The sequence below is a fragment of the Capronia epimyces genome, assembly GCF_000585565.1.
Source record: "Capronia epimyces CBS 606.96 chromosome Unknown aczIQ-supercont1.8, whole genome shotgun sequence".
In the NCBI taxonomy this organism is placed as follows: Eukaryota; Fungi; Ascomycota; class Eurotiomycetes; order Chaetothyriales; family Herpotrichiellaceae; genus Capronia; species Capronia epimyces.
Window position 1 is genome coordinate 88,459 of NW_006912911.1, and position 16,506 is coordinate 104,964.

At 54.6% G+C, this 16,506-nt stretch overlaps 8 protein-coding genes across 8 annotated transcripts; 6 read left to right on the forward strand and 2 right to left on the reverse strand.

Annotated features, from left to right (window-relative positions):
• Nucleotides 1–305: 305 nt before the first annotated feature.
• On the forward strand, nucleotides 306–1,343 carry A1O3_08433 (uncharacterized protein; the record flags this gene model as incomplete). Its single annotated transcript, XM_007738531.1, has 1 exon — nucleotides 306–1,343. The coding sequence occupies one exon, from the start codon at nucleotides 306–308 to the stop codon at nucleotides 1,341–1,343; it is 1,038 nt and encodes a 345-aa protein (XP_007736721.1).
• Nucleotides 1,344–1,650: 307 nt separating this feature from the next.
• Nucleotides 1,651–2,198, forward strand: A1O3_08434 (endoribonuclease L-PSP; the record flags this gene model as incomplete). The annotated part of the gene is made up of 3 exons (XM_007738532.1): nucleotides 1,651–1,806; nucleotides 1,899–2,051; nucleotides 2,124–2,198. 3 exons carry the CDS (start codon nucleotides 1,651–1,653, stop codon nucleotides 2,196–2,198), a joined length of 384 nt encoding a protein of 127 aa, XP_007736722.1.
• A 525-nt stretch (nucleotides 2,199–2,723) lies between these two features.
• On the forward strand, nucleotides 2,724–4,050 carry A1O3_08435 (uncharacterized protein; the record flags this gene model as incomplete). Its single annotated transcript, XM_007738533.1, has 5 exons — nucleotides 2,724–2,727; nucleotides 2,799–3,249; nucleotides 3,326–3,494; nucleotides 3,576–3,843; nucleotides 3,947–4,050. The coding sequence occupies 5 exons, from the start codon at nucleotides 2,724–2,726 to the stop codon at nucleotides 4,048–4,050; spliced, it is 996 nt and encodes a 331-aa protein (XP_007736723.1).
• Nucleotides 4,051–4,542: 492 nt separating this feature from the next.
• On the forward strand, nucleotides 4,543–5,158 carry A1O3_08436 (uncharacterized protein; the record flags this gene model as incomplete). Its single annotated transcript, XM_007738534.1, has 1 exon — nucleotides 4,543–5,158. A coding segment is annotated over one exon (336 nt), but the record flags the coding sequence as incomplete, so codon positions are not given.
• A 1,331-nt stretch (nucleotides 5,159–6,489) lies between these two features.
• On the forward strand, nucleotides 6,490–8,325 carry A1O3_08437 (uncharacterized protein; the record flags this gene model as incomplete). The annotated part of the gene is made up of 2 exons (XM_007738535.1): nucleotides 6,490–7,074; nucleotides 7,147–8,325. 2 exons carry the CDS (start codon nucleotides 6,490–6,492, stop codon nucleotides 8,323–8,325), a joined length of 1,764 nt encoding a protein of 587 aa, XP_007736725.1.
• Nucleotides 8,326–9,585: 1,260 nt separating this feature from the next.
• Nucleotides 9,586–11,368, forward strand: A1O3_08438 (uncharacterized protein; the record flags this gene model as incomplete). The annotated part of the gene is made up of 4 exons (XM_007738536.1): nucleotides 9,586–9,645; nucleotides 9,725–10,291; nucleotides 10,352–10,513; nucleotides 10,568–11,368. 4 exons carry the CDS (start codon nucleotides 9,586–9,588, stop codon nucleotides 11,366–11,368), a joined length of 1,590 nt encoding a protein of 529 aa, XP_007736726.1.
• Nucleotides 11,369–11,607: 239 nt separating this feature from the next.
• Nucleotides 11,608–14,653, reverse strand: A1O3_08439 (uncharacterized protein; the record flags this gene model as incomplete). Its single annotated transcript, XM_007738537.1, has 5 exons — nucleotides 11,608–12,548; nucleotides 12,595–12,954; nucleotides 13,006–13,177; nucleotides 13,228–13,701; nucleotides 13,757–14,653. 5 exons carry the CDS (start codon nucleotides 14,651–14,653, stop codon nucleotides 11,608–11,610), a joined length of 2,844 nt encoding a protein of 947 aa, XP_007736727.1.
• Nucleotides 14,654–15,411: 758 nt separating this feature from the next.
• On the reverse strand, nucleotides 15,412–15,774 carry A1O3_08440 (uncharacterized protein; the record flags this gene model as incomplete). Its single annotated transcript, XM_007738538.1, has 1 exon — nucleotides 15,412–15,774. The coding sequence occupies one exon, from the start codon at nucleotides 15,772–15,774 to the stop codon at nucleotides 15,412–15,414; it is 363 nt and encodes a 120-aa protein (XP_007736728.1).
• Between the last annotated feature and the right edge of the window lie 732 nt (nucleotides 15,775–16,506).

The following is a 16,506-nucleotide window of genomic DNA, read 5'->3' on the forward strand; positions in this document are numbered from 1 at the left end:
CACAAACTACGATCTTGTCTTGTAGCTGACATAGACGTTGCACGGCATCCCTGCCGAATCACCAGCGCACTGTCCCTCTGTCCCTCTGACAGCCGAGACGAACCAGTGTGTCGGTTGGGTGCCGACGGTGCCGACCCAGCCCGCCCCTGATATCGGCCCGGTCCCACCACGAGCCGAGCAGGGCGTCCGATACTGGTAATGAGCAGCAGCACTACAACAGTTGCTCAGGTAGTGCTGTGTCCTAACCAGCATCAAGTCAGCATCAAGTCACCTCTGCCTCGAGCTCACCGACATTGCCGCACACCATGGCCGAGAAGCCTGATATCCTCCTGATCGACTCTTCCGTGAAGGTGGTCGATGTGGCACGACGACAAGCACTGGCCGAAAATTTCAATCTCATCTACTACGACTGCGATTCCACGGCGCAGCTGATCGAACGCTTGCAGCCCGGGGGCCCCTATTCGAAGCTGGTGGCCATCTGTCGCAACGGCTGGCACAAGGCCGGCAAGTTCGCCACCCAGCTGCCCTTTGCGCCCGAGGTCGTGCCACACTTCCCCTCGACGCTGCGCATCATCTGCTGCAGCGGCCACGGCCATGATGCCGCCGATATCCCAGCTCTCACGGCTCGCGGGATTTGGTATTGCAACACCCCCGATGCCTGCACCGAGGCCGTCGCCAATACGGCTCTTTCCCTGGTCTTGGACTCCTTTCGCTACCTGACATACGCCCAGTGGTGCGCCCGGTACGATTGGAACGCCAGCCGGGAGCTGGGACTCCGAGCCGTCGACCCCTGCGGCAAGTCACTGGGCATCGTGGGCCTGGGCGACATTGGACTGGCCATTGCACAAAAATGTGAATCGGCCCTGGGCATGAGGATTCACTATCAAGGTCCCCGACGGAAGGAAGATGCCGAGCGGACTCTCACCAACGGGGCACTGTATCACTCGACGGTGGATGACATGATCCCCGAGGTCGACTGCATTGTGCTTGCGGCGCCATACACGCCAGAAACGCATCACTTACTCTCGCGAAGGCAATTCGCACTGGCCCGAAAGGAAGGCTTGAGAGTGGTCAACATTGCAAGAGGCAAAATGATCGACGACGATGCCCTTCTCGAGGCCCTGGAGAATGGATCAGTGGTTGGAGCCGGCCTCGACGTGCACACCAACGAACCGGGAATCAATCCCAAGCTGAAGGAGAATTGGAAGGTCACACTGCTTCCACATATCGGCGTTTGCTCTCGCACCAGTTGGCAGAGCTTTGAAAGGATCAACCTAGATAATCTCGAGGCCTTCTTCAAAACAGGAAAGCCCCTGACGCCAGTTAACCAGATCGAGTCGTAGCACCCGAATCATCTCCTCTGGTTCAGAGTCTAGTCTTCAATAGTAGTGATAGAGAGTCGTTACCTCTAGGGATAAAGTCAATATTGGCGAGAATAACATATCGCACCCCCTGTTGGCCCAGAATAACCTATAAGCAGATGTGAGTAAGAATGCTGAGCCGGTGTCACTCTCATGAGAGCTCCACTGCAGTCGGCCTGGCAGCACGCGAGCCGAGCACGGCAATTCCGGTCAAACCAAGTATAAGATATAACGCAGTCCTATCAAACCCAAGGGGCCGGCTCAACTTACCGGCAAGGACCAGTCCACAATGGGAGTCTCCAAAGTATTGACGAACAAGGCTCCGGCCCCTCGAGGCCTGTTGTCTCAGGCCATCATCTGCAATGGGATGGTATACTGTTCAGGTGCCACGGGAGTCGATCCAGCCACAAACAAACTCATTCTGGGAAATGCAGGGGATCGTACGGTGAGTCGACAGTCCCTGGTACCGTCTTGGTTTACGGCCACTCTCTCGTCCAGCTTCTCCTACGCAAAATCGACTGCTGAACATTGCGGCAGACCCAGACGTTGCGGAATCTTGCGGCAGTCTTGGAAGCTGCAGGATCGAGTATCCGAAATGTGGTCAAGGTCAACGTCTACCTGACGTCGATGGATGATTTTAGAGAGATGAACGCAGCCTACGAGCAAGTGTTCAAATACGACCCGAAGCCGGTAGACAGCATCTTCTCTTTTTCTCTGGAAACCCGGTTCCAACCAAGACTGACCCTTGTAATTTGATCAAAGGCTCGAACCTGCGTACAAGTCACCGCGTTTCCTGCAAAGACAGATGTCGAAATCGACCTCATAGCCGCCGTGTAAGCTTGGTCGTCATGCACGGGAGATTACGATGGGTTCTTGCTGATGTTGACCCAGGACGACTGACCACACACCTTCCCGGGATTCGAAGCTGTGATAGGAAAGAAGGATGTGGGTGTGGTACTGGTGGAAGCGCCCTAGAATTGCGACGAGTAGTTTGTAAAGTTCCAGCTGGGAAAGTGAATCAATCAAGCAATTCCAGAAGCTGATGATGATTATTGTTCGATCCTCTTCAACACAGTGTTTCAAAGTGTTGGGCACCTTGTAAGGGGTGGATTGGAAGTATTGAGGTTGCGTGATGGGGGTCGGCCTGGTGACAATCTTACCGAGAAATTTCGGCTCAAGCCTCAAGCCAACCACAGATTGGGAAAGAGACTGCAATGCCGCGAGGCTTTCGTCGAGCGCCAATACACATCCTGATCATTCTGATGCTGGTGTCCCTCCGCTAGCCTGATCCCATTATCACCCCGTATTGACCTGATCTCTTCACCCAGATCGTTCCGACACATACCTGAAAACCGAATCCTAATGCGTAGGTCACATCCAGCCCAAGCCTGCCTTCACGGCGACCTATTCTGACAAATGCATCCGGTGCATTCGCAGCCTTTTTCCTAGTCATTGGCGCTGGTGTAGTAGGCCTCGTGACCGCCTTGGAGCTGAAGTCACGCTACCCCAGTGCGCAGATTGTGATTGCGGCCAAGTATCTGCCGGGAGACAATGCTCCCGAATACGCCTCAGCCTGGGGAGGGGCCAATTGGTTTCCAGCTGCCCGGGACAATGGGCCACAAGAGGACTGGGAGGCGATCACGTATCGCAAATTCCAGCAGTTGACAAAGGAGCGGCCAGACGCGGGGATCATGCCCATGAAGATTCGGTTCCACTACGAAAACCCCATAGACGAGGTCGAAATACTGACCCCGGCCACGGGGAAACTCTGGTTCGAAGAGCTCGTCGGCGGCCTGACCAAGATCGAGGGTGAAGACCTGCCCGCGGGGACGGTGTTCGGGTTCGAAATGGCAAGCTTTGTCATCGATGTGCAGAGATATCTACCGTGGTACAGTCCCTACCTGGAGTTGCGATGCGGAGATTTTGCCTGAAGCTGGCTGGCCTGACTGGCTGACGACGGGCAGGCTTCAGACCGAGGCAGCCAAAGCGGGCATCCCGATACATCGACGCATCTTTACGGACATCAGGGAAGCCTTCACACGGTACCCCCAGGCGACGGCGGTGTTCAATTGTACCGGCCTGGGTGCTCTCACGCTAGGTGGGGTGGAAGACAAAAAGATGTTCGCAGCCAGGGTCAGTTAGCAGTCCTCCTATATCGTCGGTCTTGCGTGGGAGTTCCAATGCTGGGCTCGTCCTAATGCTCCGTCCCCATAGGGCCAGATTCTGCTCGTCGAAGGGCCCGAAGAACCCATTCGCAAGATGTATTTCCAGGCACCCGGTCGAGGCGGCGAAGCCACTCACATCTTCCCTCGTGGAGAACGTGGCGGTGTCATCCTGGGTGGCTGTCGGCAAAAGAACAACTGGGACGGCGACGTGGACCTCGCATTCGCGGATGTCATCAAGAGGAGATGCTGTAAGCTGGTGCCGCAACTGGGCAAGCCCGAGGATCTTAAAGTGGTCAAGCATGGCGTTGGCCTTCGACGTGAGTGAACTGCTCACCTCTCTGGCCTGCAATTGTCTTCTGTTTTGGTCAACTTAACCACGATAAGTTGTTTCCTGCTGACTGACACTGAGGACGCTCGCAGCGGGCAGGGAAGGCGGTGCGCGTATCGAGGCTGAGAGAATCGACGGAAGGCTAGTGGTTCATAACTACGGAGCTGGTGGCACCGGCTTTCAGGCGTCCTGGTGAGTGCTCTCCGTCTCCATATGATGGCTGTCAGCGGGCAGAAGGAGGTGGGGGATACCTAGTTATGATACTGACACTGTGTGCACATGATAGGGGTATGGCCCGGTACGCCGTCGACCTAGTACCCGGACAGGCGCGGTTGTGAATCCATACACATAGCAAAACGGATACTGGATACGGAGTACTGGAAGTAATCAAAGTAGGCAAGGTCAAAGTCGGTAGCAGCTCGTTAGTGGCTAGGTACAGCACAGATATGCAGTATGGAGACCTGGTAGGGAGGGTTTATGTACGGATACAGCACCTAGGATAATAGCGGCCTAAACCTGCTGCGGCACCTCGACCGCGCCGCTTTTATTCATCCCTCCTCTCACCTGCGCACTCACCTCGCTCACCTTCAGACTCACCCTTCAGTCCTGTTCCTCTCCTCAAGCGCTTTCGACTGCACAGTCCTTGCCCCCGCAGTCCAGGCATGAGTTGAAACTAATGCCATGGAGTCCTCCCGTCGACGCACACTGGACTCAGGAACTGCTCGACCATGCCTTTCAAGAGTCCCAGATCGATCCCTCCACAATATTTCTTGACTCCTTTGGCCGTAGGGTTTTCCGCTACAAGGACAAAATCATAAATTATGGCAAAGCCGTGCATATTCAAGAAGCCCAAGTTCTCTCTTTCATTCGAAATTCCGGTCTCGATATCCCTGTTCCTCTAGTTTATTCATCGGGCATGTGTGACAAAACGGGGTTCATCGAAATGGAGATGATCGAAGGAGATACTTTACACAACATCTGGGGTGGACTTTCAGAGGAGGAGAAGCACCGCTATACAGCATAATTACGTCAAATTGTAACCCAATTTCGTTCGCTCGAGGGAAACTACATTGGCTCTCTCGATCAAAGTCCAGCAGTTGATGCTCGCCATAGTGAAAAAGGGTCGAATTGGTGGCATCATTGACTGGGAATATGGAGGGTGGTATCCAGAGTATTGGGAGTTTGTTCAGTTCTTTCGGGCTTTGTACTCTGACTACCCTGACTATGCCGATGTGGTGTTTGAAACGCTATATCCAGCAGAGCTTACGATAGACCACTTCTTAGGACATTTGACGCGGCATTAGCTATACAAATGGGAAATGAGGGAAGCATCGACTCAGTATAGGCTCCTACCCGACGCCGTCAGGAGTGGATGGTTGACCAAGACCTTGTCCTAGCACTCTCGATATCGACAGGATGGCATGGAATGATGGGTGGTTCTCCATGGTCCTGATGGAGAGCTCATGCTCATGCATTTCCCCTTGGGCAACAAAGTGACTGTTCGTTCCTGGGAGTATGAACCATTCCTACCTAGGTAGGTAGGCACTGCGTCTGTCGTGACAGGCACAAGAGTCAACGGCCTGTATGGTCCGGTACCTAGGTATCCGTACTTAGATCGTCAATTCGATCTAGATCAGCCTTGCGGCAAGCAGTGGAGACCGTAGCTGTTACATAACCAACGGCCTCCCTCATTAATTAGTACCACTCTGGAAACAACCTCCCGCACAGCACGGTGTACGGATAGAATCTTCATTAATTGATTGGTATCCACTGAGATTCCCACAAAAGCCTGCTTCTGTGTTTAATCTCTGCTACGGTACTCCGTAGCGGCGTAGCCACGTTACACATGGAACGCCGTGACATGTGAGTGAAAGCCATGTTAGGTCACATTCAGCCCCGTCTAGGAAGACTCGGATTAGAAAGATGCCGCCGAATGTAAAAGGGACTGACTGTAGGGAGAAAGACCACTGGCAACTGGCGGTCAGGAAATCGCATGTGATCATCTCAGCAGAACGTAAGGTAAGGTAGTCATCATCCCATCTGTGGCTCTCGTCCCATATTGAATCCCTAATCAGACGAATTATAATAAAAGCTGTAGGGACCTAGATGGTGCTAGATATCCAATTCTGAAAATACGCATGCCAGAGCCGTGAGCCGGCATCACCCGACTAAGGCACGCAGTAAGGATGGGGCTGAGGGGCTCTAGGGGCTTAGGGGCTCGACTCTGTACCACTCTTACCTAGAAGTGCCCGTGTCTTATGCAGGCTCATAGGCGCTATTCATTCATTAGTTCAGCATTAATCCACCTGTTATGCATGCTTAATCCCACCCCCACCCCCTAATCCCATCATTACTGGGCCTAAGGCTCCCCCCCCACGGCCCCCCCAAGCTGTCTCGCCTGGGCATAACCCCCTGAGGGCTGCACATCTCCCAGTGCAGCTTTTATCCCATCTCTCGGAGCCTATTTTTTCCGATCTCGTCATCTCGTGTTGACCTCGCGTCCCTTTTCATCTTTTTCCAACATAGATTTTCCCTTTCCCTGCCAGTGTCAAGTCTTCATGGCATCTTCGGCAGACATTCGTTTATCTTGCATTCTCCGAGGGTAACGCCGTGGTCTTTGAGCCCTCCATTCGCCATGGCCGCCAACCCGCCACCGCCAGAGAAGGCCGGCCAGGAACAGGAACAGGAAACGCAGCAGGACGGTCAACACCAACATTACAACCCCGCCTCCCAGCCCGGGTCGAGAGATACGGCCGCGCCCACGACTAGTTCCGAACTCAGCAACGAGAAGAATGGCCACGTGCACGCAGACGAGGACGGGGACCGGGTCTATGTGCGATCCCTGCCAACCGATCTCAACAAGGACGTGATCGACGACAAAGATGAAGAGCCCGTCGTGCTCGAGCGGGCGTTCAGCCGGCGTAGCGTGGCCACCCAGCCCACGGCTCACTCAACTGATCATCACCACCCGCAGTTCCCTCAGACCGACCTCGACCATGGCATCGTGGGCTGGGAATCGCAGGATGACCCGGAAAACCCGCTCAACTTCCCGCGAAGCCGGAAATGGGCCTTGTTGATGCTGGTGTCCGCCATCACCTTCGTCTCCCCGTTGGCGTCCAGCATGTTCGCCCCGGCCGTGGGCTTCATGGCCGTGGATTTCGGCGTCCACGAGGAGCTGTTGCTGTCATTCGCCGTCAGCGTCTACCTCCTCGGCTATGTGGTGAGTCCTTCTCGTTCCCCCGCCTGCAAGTGCCGGTCAACCGAATCTCATGCGGAGGGCTGACGGTCGTAGTTTGGTCCTTTGGTCCTGGCCCCGTTAAGTGAGATCTACGGCCGGCGCATCGTCTTGTGCGGCGCCAATTGTGTTTTCGTCGTGTGGCAGCTCGGCTGTGCGCTGGCCCCCAACATCAGCGCGTTGATCGTCTTCCGGTTTTTCGCCGGCATTGGTGGTTCGGGATGCCTCACCCTGGGCGCAGGTGTCATTGCCGACCTGTTTGACGTGGAAGAGCGTGGCCTGGCCACCTCCATCTGGAGTCTGGGTCCTCTCTTCGGCCCGGTGGTAGGGCCCATCTGTGGCGGCTTCATCGCTCAGCAGGCCGGATGGCGCTGGGTGTTTTGGGTGCTGCTGATCGCCTCCGGCCTGGTCACTGTGGCCATCGAGCTGCTCAACCGTGAAACCTATGCGCGCGTCCTCGTGCGCTGGAAGACGCAACGGCTGACGAAAGAGCTGGGCCGCACTGACCTGATCAGCTGGTACGACCGAGAAAAGGGACCACTCAGCCCCCGCCATGCTCTCCTGTACGGACTGATGCGGCCCGCCCAATTGCTCTTCAAGTCGCCCATTGTCTTGGTTCTGTCGGCCTACATGTCCATCGTCTATGGCCTGCTCTATCTGCTCTTCACCACCATCACCTCGGTGTTTGAGGGTCAGTACCACTTCTCCCCCCAGATCACCGGGCTCGCCTACTTGGGAATCGGCGTCGGCTTCTTCGCCGGATTGGCGGCCATCGCCTTCACCTCGGATCGAACGGTCGTCAGACTGACGGAACGCAACGGCGGCAAATTCGAGCCGGAAATGAGAATGCCGCTCATGGTCTTCTTCGCCATCTTCATCCCCATCAGTTTCTTCTGGTACGGCTGGACGGCCGACAAGAAGGTGCACTGGATCGTCCCCATCATCGGCATGATCCCCTTCAGCTTCGGCATGATGGGTGTCTTTTTGCCCATCCAGACCTACTTGATTGACTGCTATCCCTCCTATGCCGCTTCGGCCATCGCCGTCTTGACTGCCACCAGGTCGCTGCTGGGCTCTCTGCTCCCGCTGGCCGGCCCGCCCATGTACGACGCCCTGGGTCTGGGCTGGGGCAACTCCCTTCTGGGCTTTGTCGGCCTTGCCTGTATTCCCATTCCCCTGGTGTTGAACAAGTATGGCAAGGTTATCAGAGAACATACCAAGTTGGAGCTCCGTTAGGGCTTGTTTAGAGCGACTGTGGCGCACACACATTCCTCCATCTTCATCACGAGTGTGTCTTTACCAGATGGACCCTTGAAAATTTGCTGCGGCATTCTTGTACTGTAATTGACTAGGGCAGCACTCCAAAAGAGAGATGGCTGAGGAGCTAGATAGACATTCTTCACAACTTGAACTTCAACTTCCATCGAGTTGCTTCTTTTCCTTGAAGTGAGTCGACAGGGCTTCCAGGGTCATTTTGTCTCTTCTTGTTTGGCACCCACTGTACTCTTCTTTTCCTTCCACCGCCACCACTGCGCCCTTGATATGGAGGCTGTCCTCGGAGGAGACTCTCCCATCGCATCGCCTCGGAGAGTTGCAGTTGTAGTCTTCGCATCTGTCGCAAGGGGTATGGAATCGCGCTGGACGGGAGTGAAACAGGTTCGCACCCGGACGGTGAGTCAGGAAGGCGGAGAGCCAGCTGGTCGGCGGCGACTGGACACAGATCCAGGACGACGTGGCTATACGGATACTGTCAGCAATGTGGCAAGACGAACCCGAATATGGGAGAGCAGATGAGAGACCAAGATCCCATATTGACGACTAAAAGTCAGTGGTCTCCCTCTCCGCGGTCGGTGCCTGGTGCCTGGTGCCTGGTGCTTGGTGGATTGGGCCTTTCGATCGACGAAGCGAACTCTTATCCATGCATGTCAACGGCTAAGGCTCAGGCTCAGGCTCAGGCTCAGGCTCGCATTGATATTGGCTGTTCTCGAAAGGGACAGGAGGGGTCGATATCAGCCTAAGACCTCTCTAGTTAGCCATCCGACGTGCGTCTCGAAGCGACGCCTAGCTCCAACTCCAGCGCCAGCTCTCTCCTCCGCAGCCTCACTGCCGCCACCATGCAAGCCTAAGGCCAATGTTGGGCAAGGCCTTCGAGGCTGCAGCGCCCTTTCCTTTGATGGAGGTCATGCTGGGTGCCAGTCAGCATACTATTTCCATCGATCCGTCCATGCTAGCCGTTCTTCTGACAGCCGAGCGTCAGCAAGTCCCAAGTCCCAAGTCCCAAGTCCGCGGCTCAACAATCTCTATCTAACCTCTGACCCGTGCTACTCGGAAGCCGACCCTGGCAGTATTTGACTGCCTGAAGTTCCTCCGGCAGAGACAGGACATGCACGTCGCATCGCATCGTACGCCCCTGCCAGTGCCACTGTCACGCCCACCCCAACCTCACGCTCTGCGCGTACTCCATACACAGTGCGCATACTGGTTGGCCAAGTAGTAATGGGCAACATTGGTCGGCCTAGCACCGGCTGTGGTCTTTGTCGGAAGCGAAGAGTCAAGGTAGGCGGCAACCCCGCCACATACTGCGTGGGTGATACAATTGTCTCTCATGCTGACAAGACATTACACGTATCCCTAGTGTGACGAAGGTCGTCCTGGATGCCGCAATTGCATGAGACTCAACAAGCCTTGCCCTGGATATCGCGAGCCCGATTACGGTCTTATCCGATCAACAGTCTTCATGTCCAGTCCCTCGTCCATTCCCCGGGCATCTGTGAGGGCTCTTCAGCCTTCTACCGCCGTGAAGTATGAAGAGAGCGGTCCTTCCCACAGCCGTTCGATCACGTCGCCACCCCTTCCGAGACCGAGCTTCATCTACAGCACCCCGGACGAGGTTATCGAACAGGCCCTGTGGTATTCTCTCGCTCAACTTGATACCAACTCACGTGCCTTGTACGGCAATGACACGTTCAACTTTCTCCCAAATATGCTGGCCAAGGCAGGCCCGGAATCGTATCTGTACAGTGCCATGAAGTCCGTCGGCATTATCAACCTCGCCAACCGCTCCCCAACTGTCAACATGCAGTCCATGATCGACACCGAATACGCGGAAGCCGTCTTGGGGGTGACAGCGGCGTTGGCCGACCCTGAATTGTGCCTGAAGGATGAAACCTTGGTTTCGGTGTGGCTGCTAGGGTTCAGAGAGGTATGGTTCAAGTCGAAGCCGCGGTCTGTTAGCCTGAGTTGTATCTTAACCTCCCAACAGCTTCTCGCAAGCCTGCCTGGTTCCATTCGAACAAACTCGGCAAGCGTGTCCACACAACAAACACACATTGACGGCACGCTGATGCTCCTTCGACTCCGCGGTGAAAGACAGTTCTTCACCCCCGAGGGCCGCCATTTATTCGCGGTCATCTTGTCTTCCATGGTATGTTCAGCCTGCGAAGCCGCCTGAAGGGCAGTGCAGTGCTGATTTAGCTAGCATTGGAAGCCACTGTTTGCAAGCCAGGAGCCCAAACAAGAATACCTAATGCTGGAGTCCCAGATACCCAACGCTGTATGTGTTGTTCCACCTGCTGCAACCAAGGTGCAGGCTTACTTCCATGCCGTCTGCAAGCTTCGAGCCCGAATCAAGAATTTCCGGTTGGTCGCCCAAAATCCTTCCATTGATCAGGTACGAATGGTGGCTTCGTATCTACGAGCTGCGGCCAGACTCGAGGACAAAGCAAGCGGATGGTGCGACATTGTCAGTTGGCTTCCCCGTAAGGTGGTCATTGACCCTTCCCACCGTCCACATGCTCAAACACCCTGGACACGGACATGGGACTCCACCTTCGGCCTGCACTGGTTCGACTCCTGGGCCGGCTTTTATCACTGGAACCGTTACTTCGTGGCCAATATCTGTCTACATGCAGCTCTCCTGGATGCCTTAGCAGCCCTCACTGAAACGTCAGTGAAGGATCCCAGGTGGAACATAGCAGTGGCCGTGAGCGACTTGATATCGTGGCACACTGCCATGGTTCATAACACTGTTCGAGACTTCTTGGGAACATTTGCGTACGCCTTTGGCGATGTGGATGGCCACGGCCATGTGCGTACGACGCCTACTCCTGTGGTCAGTGACGGGACATCCCAGCACCAGCGCGGCATCAATGTGCCTGCGACCCTGCAGATCTATGCTCCTTTGACTTACCTGGTCACCCTCGAATGTCTCGAAGCTGACCAGCGGGAATCTATGGTCCTCGCTTTGCAACGCGTCGGGGCAGAGTTCTCCCTGAGGTGATCCTGGGTCCGTGTGGCGGAGCATCAAGCTCTTTGTAGGCCGGATTCAGAGTTTGCTCAAATGTCAGGAACGTGATATGCCTGGAATCATTGTCACTTTTGAGGCGTCAATAAGTCCATTGTCAGCGCTCCAGGTATGGTACAATAAACAATGATGCCCCAGTGCTGATTGATGGTCCGGCAACTGGCCCGACTTATATCCAGGCCTTTCCCAACAGCGGCAGTCCCACCCCAAGCTATCTAGAACATATCCAAGTCTAGATCATTCAGATCCATGTCAGCGCTTTGCAAACCATAAAGCGCATCGAAATTCATATCAGCGTCGTTCGAGTCCATGTTGCTCATTGCAGCAACCTCATCCAACACCTGGTCGATACCATCCGTCTGCGTTGTTTCGGTTTGCAGATCTATGCCTCTTGAAGCGGTGGCATTTCCGTCCAGATTGGGATTGGTCGTGTCGATATTCGTCAGCTGTTGAGCAAAAGAAAATGAGTCCAGTCCCATGTCGTGCACCGCCAGGAGGTTGGTGTAGGCCTCCACCAGCCGGTGAAGGCGCACCACTGCTTCCGCCGAGAGCGTCTCGCCCTTCTTCAAGAGTGTCCCGAGAGTGCCGTACTGCACACGGAGTATGTCGCGAAGCTCATTGCCAGTCATCGTCACAAGAGTGGCAACAGCATCCAGGGAGAAAAGAAAGTCGGGGCTGTCACTCAGCTGCAGTAAGACACCAACCAGGGCCCGTAAAGCGGCCTCCACGCCTTGGACCTCAACCGCCCGGCGTACCATGGCAGGTACATTGGGGCTCGATGCCTGCTTCTCGACATCGAGGACGCCGTGGGATGCGATCAGGGCGACCAGATGGGACTGCAAACCGTGCAAGAGTTGGCCGTCCTGCAGCTGCACCTCTTGATGCTCAGCGGAAGAGAATGAGGACTCAGGACATTGTTCTAAGAGTTTGAGCACCGAGTCAAAATTGCCAGGCTGGAAGGCTCGAATATTGGTCTCGAGCTGAGGTGCGCACGTTGCCAGAATGGTTTGGTGAATCGCTTGAGAGTCGGCGCTCTCGGGCGACTTGACCAAGGCTTCGAGCACGATTCCAGCTGATGTTGGATTTTCCCGGAGTAGACTGCCAATGCAGTTCAATGCCGGAATCAGCGAAGGCAGTAGAAAGGGTTCGAGGAGATCTGCGACGTGTCAATCGAGGCCGGAAACAAAGGGCTGATGACTCACAGTCCAAACCAGCCTTCAGGGATTCCTGGGTGAGCTTTCCTTGGTGGTGGGCTGCCACCGATTGCTGGAGAAGGGCGGGTATCAACAGGTAGAAGTCGTGAGGTGAGCAACTGGTGAAAAGTTCGTCACTGAGACCTTCGGCGAGGTAAAGGGCATTGATCCAGTTCCCAAGATGGGTTTTTTTCTCCTCAGAGAGACCATCCAGGCTCTCCTCTGGATTCTCCTGATCAAGATACTGCGCCAGGAATCCATCCTTCTTGCGGACCCCAATATCCGAATTGGACAGTCCCAACCGAGTTTTGGTGACCAAGACCAGAAGGAAGACGGCCCCGAATTCGTCATAGACCGGTTGAGCCTCCCCTGGACTGAATTAGCTCATGCATACCCCATGCTGACGGAGGCTTCACTCACCGTGGATTTCATCCCAGCGCCAGTCATCCAACAGGGTACAGAGGGGACCAAGCCAATAAGCCGGGCGGATGAACAAGGCAATGCAGTTGATAGCAGCAGGCTTCCGCAGAATCATATTCGCAAGTTCTTTGAGATACTGCGTCTCCTTGCTGTGGCAATAGCTATGCATAATCTTCAAACGGTCAGGGGGGATATCAGGAGGGGTGGTGCAGGAGCCCATACCTCGACCAAACTCTGGCTGATGAACGGGGCACTTCCGTCACCGCGCACAAGCTCGTCCACCAGTTTTGGGCCTTTCATGTGGCTGGTGCGAACTTGGCTCACCAGGTCATCTTTTGCGTACAACCCTCTGCTCAAGCTGTTCGGCAGATCATCGCTTCCCATTAGCTGGGTTGCCGCCTGCACCGTCATCAAATGGTGCAGGCTACACGTATGCAGAAAGCGGGATCCAGTCATGGCCAAAACTTGGTCAGAGAGCAATGGCGCTACTTGGGCCCATGTCTCAGTAATGGCTTGCTCGGTGTGGAAGCTGTTGAAGGAGGAAGCCGATATCATCGAAAGCAGTATGGGTAGTTTATTTTGCACAAAGAGCTGGCATTGTTGATAGCAGAGGCGGCGCGGCGGGTGCAGAGCCTGGGTTTTGAGGATGTGAAACGACGCACGTAAAAGATCTGTAAACGCCGAGTGATAGTCATTCTACACCTGGTCAGTACGAGGAGATGCAATTTAACCAGTTCGTGTTCCGGCTTACCTGGTGGCGAGAACATATGAAGTTGACGGCGGTGGAGTCATCGACCGTCGCACCTGTCAAGAGCAATGATTCGAGATACATGATGGTGGCTGCTTTTGAAGCCACCATCTGAGACTCCGGGATGGAGACCTGGAACTGCAAAGCTTGCATGGCAGACGATTGGGCAGACATGGTCCCTTCTTGGGGATTGCCACTATCAAGGAGGCTGATGTGTTTGAGCACGGTGTTTAACCGCTCCATAAGCTGGGCAGAAAGCGTGGAGTATAAAGGCAAGCATGATTCGAAGGCATGCCTCAGGGATTCCCGCGGTTCAGGGCCGGGGCCGGGGCCTGGGCCAGCCTGGGCGTCTGCCTTTTGACTGTCGGCGGGCGACAGAGCTTCAAGCCCGCCATCGGTCGCCGCAATCGATGCAACAAGAAACCCAAGAGCCTCGATGACATGAGTGTAGCCGGTGCTTGACGAATCGGCCAGTTCGTGGGGCAAGGCCCGAACCACCGATGAAAGCCATCTTGAGGAGATCAACAAAGCGATGCGGGCTTCTGATGCGGTCATCTTGTACTTCGGCGAGACAACAAGCATGGTCAGATCCTGGAGAGTCTGGCCGTAGCATTCCGGCGGAGTCTGAGACCAAGGCGTTCCGGCTGCGTTCCACTTGCTGATGAGAACGAGAAGCGCATCGGATATACTGAGGAGGCCTGAGCTTCCTACATGGTCGAGATACAACGAAATGAGAGGATCGCCGGCGACACAGAACGAAGCGCGACACTCGACCAATGCGCTGAACAGTTTTTTTCCATCAATCTCGCCGGAGCTGCGTACCAGATCGCCGAACTCGGACACTGACATACGCCTGAGCAGGCACTGTCGAGTCAGTGTCGTCCATTTGGTCACCGTCATGGCTGGCTATGGCGTTTTCTCATCAATGTCAAAATATGGCAGCATAGATCTTCAATATGGCAGAGGTCTGTCGACAGCTTTCATCTGCTGGGAACTCGTGCTGCATGTCGTCCGCAGCATTCAATCCTCCAGGGGGCATCAGCTATAAGCTGTGCGTCTCAGTTAGCTGCGATAAGAAATGGGCGTGAAGTCGAGCTCAAACCGATATAGAGGAGGTCACCATAGGTAGTATGTACATGTAAGGATGTACGGAGTACTGTATACATGTACAAGTTGTAGGCTGCAGTAACTGCTTGGCAGTACAAGGAGTTTACGTATCACGTGGACGCTCACCCCGGTCGTGGGCGGGCCGCTTTAAGGACAACTGGCCAAGGACTTCAGCTCGCGCTCCTCGCCTTCCGACGTCCTATTCGAACTATCATCCCTATAGGCCCATCTCGCAGTGGTTTGCATCATCCTGCATATCCATGGCCGTTGGCATCGCCAATTTCAGTTTCCCCAGCCCTGAACACGCTTGGTCGTCTCCCTGATCTGCCCGCACCGACAGTATCCCCGTTCAAACACTCACCGGGCGCCGGCCACCTACGGCTATGGACGGGATGATCTTTTCAAGTATCAACATCACTGCGCACTCTTTCCTGGACAATTTACCACGGCCTCGATATTATGCCCTGCCGGACTGATGACGAATGCACCGTAGTAATTTGAATGGTACTGGGGCCTGAGGCCTGGTGGACCATTATCCTTCCCGCCTGCATTTAGGGCAGCGACATGGAATGCGTCGACTTGTGCTCGGTCTGCGGGTATTCGTCAGCGGACGTGACCTGGGGGAACAAGGTTCTCAAAAGTGAAGATCCAGCTGAACACAACTTCGGGGTCTTTTTACCTTTGACGGCGAGCGCAAGGTGTGTTCTCAACAACTTGACATCGTCGGGGATGGGTTGGCGTGCCTCGTCGATACCACTTATCCACAAATAGGCAGTATCGTCGCCTAGGCCGACGACGCCGGGGTATCTTATGAATTCTTTGACACCCACATGTTTGAATGCAGCAAGGATGAAGTTGACTTCATCATCGACTTTGCTAAAGGGAACGGGGAGGGAAGTATGATCGATTGGCATTTTCAAGAACAGTATCGGTGTATCCTTGGAAAGTTGGATCAATATCGAAGGTATAGTCCGGAGCGGTAGAGATGCTGAGTAGGCTCTGTCTAGGTCGAGGGTCGAGGGAGGAGGGAGTGAAGGCAGATACTAATACTACAACAAGAGCATCAGTCAGACGCCGCTAAGTGCCCTCTTCGCGCCTAGTGAATGCATTAGCCCATGGAAAACTAGGCAACAGTGCAGGTAAAAGATGGGGATTGGACAAATGCATATAAATTCCGAATTAATGGCTATCAGGCCAGTTCCGAAGTGCCAGTGTTAAGACCATTGAAAACACGCCACACCCGTCTTGGTATCAAGGTCTGCTTCATGATGCCCTTGGACGATGGCGCCTGACTATAGGTGGGTATGTAGCAATAGCAATATGAATTCAACCCTGCGTTGAAATGGTCGCGCAACTTATAAACCTAGTGCCATCAGTGGTGTAATACCAGTAGAAACGGAGGTTGACACATTAAAGCGGCACTACTACTCGGGGTGAACGAGTAGCCTGAGCCGTAGTTCTTCTATTACACTTCGGCGTCTCGTCTCGCTGGAATCTTTTCTTCGACGCAGCTCTCTAGATTGTGACTTCACCTTGAACAATCTATAAATGTCGTTAGTTGCTTTTGCTTACTATAGTAACGAACCCAAGATGCAAGCACTATGAAAGCTATGCTGCTTACACCCCGCCTTCCTCCTCGACCACCG